General features: G+C 28.7%; 1 protein-coding gene across 9 annotated transcripts in view; it reads right to left on the bottom strand.

Moving 5' to 3' along the window:
• LOC111679174 (sodium/potassium-transporting ATPase subunit beta-2) overlaps positions 1 to 7,660 on the bottom strand; it is a 27,799-nt gene that overhangs the window by 803 nt on the left and 19,336 nt on the right. For 8 of the 9 annotated variants that reach the window (XM_046952695.1, XM_023440693.2, XM_046952698.1 and 5 more), the window contains 5 exons: positions 6,712 to 6,852; positions 4,546 to 4,665; positions 4,073 to 4,239; positions 3,850 to 3,960; positions 2,045 to 2,210 (listed from right to left, as the gene is read on the bottom strand). In XM_046952695.1, coding sequence (XP_046808651.1) covers positions 2,045 to 2,210; positions 3,850 to 3,960; positions 4,073 to 4,239; positions 4,546 to 4,665; positions 6,712 to 6,852 — 705 coding nt within the window. The remainder of the gene's footprint in view (positions 1 to 2,044; positions 2,211 to 3,849; positions 3,961 to 4,072; positions 4,240 to 4,545; positions 4,666 to 6,711; positions 6,853 to 7,660) is intronic. The other variant, XM_023440695.2, reaches the window with a different exon arrangement.

The following is a 7,660-nucleotide window of genomic DNA, read 5'->3' as shown; positions in this document are numbered from 1 at the left end:
GACTGATAGATATTTTTATAGTCCAAAATATACCCTGAGTATTTAAAATTTAGTTACTTTACCCATTACAAGTAATCTCTTTTACAGAAGAAATAAAGTTAATGGAAAAGTTAAACCTCAGTTTAACGTGTATTTAAATTAGTGACATCAGACACATTAGCCCCTTAGCAACTAGCTATTTAAGCCACCACAAGTAATCTAAAGTAGAGTCAATTAAACATTTTTAAGCAAAATTATGTATGTTTATAGGCAAAATAATTTCAGTTTATAGCAAACTTATTTAAAAAAGAAAGTAGACTCATTCTTTTTTCCGCAAATAGAAAATGTATACTTTGGATTTTTACTCACGATTTGCAGGTTATGTAGAATACTCTAGTGATTGTATGTATATATTTCAACACACGCTCTTTCGTTTCATTGTTAGTAAACCTAACGGTTATATGTTCGTTCATTTGTCCTTTTGATTATGTCAGTAAATATCCTTTAAATACACATTTCATAAATTCATACATATGATGATATACATACATACATATATTGTACATTGTTTATTTAACTAATTTATTTGTTAAATTAAAATAGAAATATGTATTTTTGTTTGCTTTTTAATATTTATTTACTGTTATTCTATATTTCTTATTTAGGGATTTAGAATGTTGTTCATGTTTATGCATGCAATTATTTAATATTTTATAGAAATTATCATACAAATAGAAAGAATATTAAGTGGAAAAAGTGGAATCTTTAGTAAAATATATGATGTAATTATTTATTTAATGAACTTTTACTTTAGTATGGAATATTGTCATTGAATTTTCATCAATTCAGATTCATTCAATTCATTTGGAATAGATGAGGAAGATTATTTAGACAATTATGTATAAAGTCTATAAGTATTAGTCCTTAAAGATTACCTTTTATAAATACGCCTTGTTTACATTGTAAACAGAAGTGTGAGTAAGTAAAGTGAACAAACCATTTGCTTTTGCTGACTTAACAAACAAACTATAAATTGGCAACAATGCAGAAGAAGAAGTGGTAAATTAAATTAATTTTAAAATGCCATCAAAATCTTAAGTATTTGTTTTTTTTTACTACATAAACTTACAAATCTAATGGATTTTAATGCCACTGGCGGCGTCAAGAAATTTTGTGCTTTTAGCCAGTACATACAGGGTTTAAGTATTAAAAATTTATTGCTAAATTTAAAAGTTTTTTCTTCTTAGAAATCGGGGTGGTGGTTAAAATAGTCTTTTCAAAATGGCTTGCATATGTAAATGGATTTGTTTGAGAATTTAATACACAAACGTGACATATTAACCTTATTTTTTTCTATATTTAAAACCACATGTAAACAATGCAACTGAAAACTATTAATGGTTGGAATGGTTTTTTTTAACAATTCTTTCTTCATTATTAAGTTTTATATAAAGAAAGTTCTTTTCACAGGAAATGGTTATTTTTAATTATGTATTTAGTTTAGTTATTTTACTTTTTACAAAAAAAGTTTTACTAGAGTGGAAAATTTGTTTTTTTTTCACATAAACTCAATTTGCCTTTTATTAAAGCCATGTTGCCAGAAGTTATTTTAAAGGTTTGTCATTTTAGAAATCACAAACTCTAGTTTTCTGTTTATAAAACAACTATTAAATTAACAGTAATTAAAGTTAATTATACATTTTTTTCTTTTTCTTTCATTTATCTATTTTTAGTCAACTCCCTTAATGATCCTTGCCGTAAAACCCCAACTTAATGGCCAATCATTTTTTAATTACCAACAACTAAGCAACTTTCATTTCACAACCACACAGCAAGGGGGAGCTTTCAATATACAATACAACATAGTTAAGCCTTAGAGGATTTCAAAATTAAAAGGTATTTATTTTAAATGTTTAATTGCTTTAGCTAACAACAATATTTTTCTATATAATTGCTTTGCTTTGCCCTGTTAAATTCTGTTATTTCCTGTCTATTCATGTTTATTTATGTAGTTGAATATTATATAATTATATAACTATATTCTATTTTCATCTCTTGTACTTACTTTCAACGGTAAATTGCACAGCTACAATAGGTGGTATATAACCGTCAATATTTTTGAAGGGGAAATAGTAGGATGGGAAACCCATACGTGGATAATAGTCACGAGCTTTGATATTTTCAACATCAGCGGGATTTTCACCTTCGCAAGAGATCCAAACGACATTAGTCTAGAAAAAGAAGTGGGAAGAAGTTTTAATTGTTATTTAAACATTGGAATTATTTACTTAAGGATATAGATGGTTCACACTATAAACTGATATATGTAGTTTAGAACATACACCTATTTCTATAGAACTGTGCAGATATTTAATCTTGACTATAATTTTATCTGTAGAACAGTTTAAAGCGTAATCTATAATTCAGATTTATGTCTAATCTATAGCCTCGACTTAAGACCGACTTAAGACTGTAATCTTGACTATATACTACTATATAGTCTAGACTATAGACTGCTCTTTAGTCTTGACTATAGTTGTCTTAGTGCCGACTAAAAACTTCTAGATTATAGATTAAAAACTAGTCCAAACTATAGATTGATTTAAAGTTCAGACTATAAATCGATCTATAGTCCAGACTATAGATTGACCTATGGTCCAGACTATAGATTTATCTGGTCCATACTATAGAAAAAGCTATAGTCCAGACTATAGATTAATTTATAGTCCAGACTACAGATTGATCAATAGTTCAGACTATAGATTGATATATAACCCAGACTATAAATTGATCTATAACCCAGACTATAGATTGATCTGGTCCATACTATAGGAAAATCTATATTCCAGACTATAGATGGATCTATAGTTCAGATTATGGATTGATCTATAGTTCAGATTATAGATTGATCTATAGTTCAGACTATAGATTGACCTATAGTTCAGACGATAGATTGTTCTATAGTTCAGACTATAGATTGATCTATAGTTCAGACTATAGATTGCTCTATAGTTCAGACTATAGATTGCTCTATATACATTGATCTATAGTCTAGACTAAAGAGTCCGGACTATAGATTGATCTATAGTCCTGACTTTGATCCACCTACTAATAGATCTAAATTCCAGACTGTAGATGATCTATAGTCCAGACTATAGATTGATCTATTCCATGCTATAGATAAATATATAGTAGAGACTACAAATTAATCTGCCGTCCAGAATATAGAATAGTATATGGTCTGCACTATAAATAAAACTATTGTCCAGACTATAGTATAGTCCAGACTATAGTTTATATAAAGCTATAGATCAGACTATAGACTAAACTGAAGTTCAGACTTTAGACTAATCTTAAGTTCAGATTGCATACTGATCAAAAGTCCAGATTAAAGACTAACCTATTGCCTATACTATAGACTCATCTGAAGTTAAGACTACAGACTAAACTATAGTAAAGACTATAGACAAATCTTTAGTCCAAACTATAGACTAAGTTGTAGACCAGAATATAGTCTATAGATGTCTATAGTCTAACTGTAGAATGGTTTAAAGTCCAGAGTATAATCTAATCTATAATCCAAACTATAAACTGATCTATACTCCGAGCAGACAAGAGACCAATCTTTAGACCAGACTGTAGACTTATGTATATGTAGTCCAGATTATAGTCTGGTTTATGGTTCACAGTATTGTCTTTATTCATTGTCCATACTGATGTATAATTCTACCTATAGTTTTGATTAGTAACTGATCTCCAGTTGAGATTAAATACCGCCCAGACTATACTCTGAACTGTAGATAACTTTGTTTTTGTTGATTTTAAAAGATCTTTAACGATTTCACCTTTAGCTTGTTAGTGTCAACTTACCTCATTTGGTCTCAAGGTGTGTTTTTCTGTGATGTGTCGTTTCAACTCATTTGGCATTTCATCAGGTAAATTCTTTGAATCGTTGTAGATTTGAGGAACCCAGTTGTAAATCTAAAATAAAAACATAAAATATGAAATTAAAAATTTTGCCTTTATAATACCAAACAAATTAAATTTTCTAAATCTCTAATATAAATTTTGATTGGAGATTAGTTTTATTTACCTTATTCAACTTGAGGAATACGCAGGGTCTGGCCAAGTTATAACCAAAATGATTTTCCTCTGTGCAGGGAGCAAATTGGCTACGATCAATGCCGCATACTTTGCCTTCAGGTGGTGGATTTTCAAATGAACAATTTACTTGATTCTTTTTGGGTAATTCTTCATAGGCTGCATAGAATTAGGAATTAAAAAGAATTTTTTTTTAGAAAAAATTTGAAAAAAAACATTTAAAGAAAATTTACTTAAAAAACTAGCTTTAAAGGAAATTCAAATAAAATTTTACAAAACGAGCTCTTTTACCAGGTTTTCAGGGGGGAGATGTTTTAGAAATTAAAAAAAAAATAAAACCTTATACTTACAAAACATTCAGTAAAATTTTAACAAAATAAATTTAAATAAATTATTAAACAAAACCCATTTTATAAATAAAATTAAACAAAATAAACTTAAGTTTAAGAAATCGTATGGACTTACCTTTTAAGAAATTAGAGGTTTCTTCTACCCAATATTTGAAATTATCTGGTTTATTTGATTCATACCAAACTAAAGTACTTTCAACATTCACCTCTGGTGGCATTGGTCGAAAACCAAGACCTAGAATTATAGAATTAAATAAAAACAATATTTTAAATCTTTATTTTCATAGTTTTCTCTTTTATCCATAAGCGTGTTTGATATTATAGGAATATAAATAAATAAACAAAAAAAAAAAACTGGGTGGACCCCTAAAACCAAAATCCAATTAGTTAATTAAGTTTCTAATACAAGAAGTGTTTCGTGTTAAACTGTTAAAGAAAAAGGTTTAACATTAAAACCACACATCACATGTGTTTAACGGAATTTTAAAAATCTATATAAATCTTTAAGGAACTAAAAGGGTGTCAGCGTGACTGACTGCTAGTAGCAAATTTTAGGTGACCCTGCCTTAACAAATATAGGGAGTGTTTACTGATTTATATGTTTAAACATTTAAATAAAAATTCAATTAGATGTTAATTATAATTTTGATTTACATATTTTGTTTCTTTATGTCCCATATTCTAATGACCTATTACTTTAAATGGACTGGGAAATAAAACAACAGCTCGTTTGATTAATTAGCACTTTGTCAACTATGCTTAGTCATCATTTGATTACTGAAGGGACTGTCGATGCTATAGTCAAACATACGTAGAGATGAATATAAAGATGAGACAATAGGTCAGACAATAGACTACTATATAATACAAGATATGGAGTTAGCTATAGTCGAGATTATACACTAAACCATGGTCTAGACTATAAACTAAACTATAGTCACCACTAAACACTTAACTAGATTCCAGACTATAGATAAGACTATTGTAAAGACTATAGACTTGACTTTATTCTAGACTACTGATTTGATTATAGTCCAGATAAAGGGCTTACCTATAGTCCACACTATTAACTAGACTAAAGTCCGTACATAAAACAAGACTATAGTTTGGACTGTAAACTAGACAAATAATAGATTTTATACGGACTATAGACTTGACGGTAGTCCACATTATAGACTAGAAAAGAGTCCTGACTTTGAACAATACTAGAGTCCAGACTATAGATACTTAAGACTATAGACTTGACTTTATACCAGACAACAGACTTGATTATAGTCCAGATTATGGACTTACATATAGTCCAGACTATTGACTAGACTAAAGTCCATACTTTGGACTGTAATCTGAACAAAAAATAGATTTTAATAGAGACTATAGACTTGACAAAAGTCCACATTAAAGACTTTACTAGAGTCCTGTTTTTGAACAATACTAGAATCCAGATTATAGATTTGACTAGAGATTTGACTTTATTCCAGATTACAGACTTGATTATAGTCCAGATAATGGGCTTACCTATAGTCCAGACTATTAACTAGACTAAAGTCCATACTTAAAACAAGACTATAGTTTGGACTGTAATCTTGACAAATAATAGATTTTTATACAGACTATAGACTTGACAGTAGTCCACATTATAGACTAGACTAGAGTCCTGTCTTTGAACAATACTATAGTTAGGACTATAGACTAGACTATAGTTGGGATTATGGACTAGACTTTAGTTGGTAATATAGACTGGGCTATAGTTGCGACTATAGCCAAGACTATTGTGCAAACTGTAGACTACAGTTTATACTATATAATAGGCTATAGTCCATACTTGACTATAGTCTAAACTGTAGACAGTCTAGTTTTTAAATTGGGCTATAGTTCATGGTATAAACTGGACTATAATTGTAGTTTAAAACAAGACTATAGTCAACACTATATGTTAGATTATAGTCCAGTCTATAAACTTCGTTATAGTCCAGACTATATACTAAATCAGAATCTAAACAAAAAACTAGACTACAGTCCAGATTACATGCTAAACTATGGACTACTTCTTAGTCCATTATAAGCTATAAACTCGACTATAGTCTCAAATATAAACTAGTCTATAATCCACGTATAGACGCGACTGTGGTCTACATAGTAGTGTAAACTATAGTCCAAACTATTCTATAATTTCTAGACTACAGTCTGGATATAACCAAAGTTTTTACCTTTCTCTACAAATCTATTTTATCATCAATAATTTACTTTTCAAATGACGAAATCAAAAAATAAGAGAACTCACCTGGATTTGTCCCGATTAAACCATCGCCTAATGTCCATTTAGGTTTATTTATTTCCAATGTCTGATAAAATACAGCAAAAATGGCAGCAAAGAATCCAGTTAGTGCCGCATAAAATATTACATAAAATATCAGAATTTTTGCTGTAAATAAAAGGAAAAAAATTTAATTAATAACATGAACAAAAGGGCATTTATTTATTTAGTCTCAAGATTTCTAATTAAAATGATTAATGTTATTGAAAAGCTCATTTAACAATTTAATTAACATAATACTTAAGTTCAGCAACAACATTAAGTAAATATTGAAATTCTATATAGATCTAATTTTGTTTAAATATTTAACTTTATAAACTTTTTTGTTTTAGGTTTATTTAGACAGTTAATTAGTTTAAATATTTAATATATTTATTTGTTTAACATTTTCACATTAAATAACATTTTGTTGACCTTTAGCCTTATTAATCTTTAAAACAATAAAGTTTTAATTCAATATCCTGATAATGAGTGATAGTATGAGAGAGGTGGAGGAATTTTATATTTGAAAAGCCAGGAGTGTTTGTCAACTTACTTTTTTTGTTGTCTTGTCAAATAAAATAAAAAATAAAACTTTTTGACATTTGGTAAAACTTTACCTTTAATTAGCAGATGTTCTAGTTGTCACAACTAAGTAGAAAATAGATTTATATGAGATTTTGGAATAGAAAATTTACAGAAGGAAGGGTAGCGCTATAAAAACTTTAAACTAGACCATAGACTTGACTATAGACTATAGACTAGTCTAGTCTATAGTCTTGGCTCTAGTCTATAGTCTAGTCTAGTCTATAGTCTAGTCTATAGTCTTGGCTCTAGTCTATAGTCTAGTCTATAGTCTAGTCTATAGTCTAGTCTATAGTCTAGTCTATAGTCTAGTCTATAGTCTAGTCTATAGTCTAGTCTATAGTCTAGTCTA

The sequence above is a fragment of the Lucilia cuprina genome, chromosome 2 (assembly GCF_022045245.1).
Source record: "Lucilia cuprina isolate Lc7/37 chromosome 2, ASM2204524v1, whole genome shotgun sequence".
In the NCBI taxonomy this organism is placed as follows: domain Eukaryota; kingdom Metazoa; phylum Arthropoda; class Insecta; order Diptera; family Calliphoridae; genus Lucilia; species Lucilia cuprina.
Note: the sequence above shows the minus strand (reverse complement) of the source record. Positions and strands in the feature narration are given on the sequence as shown.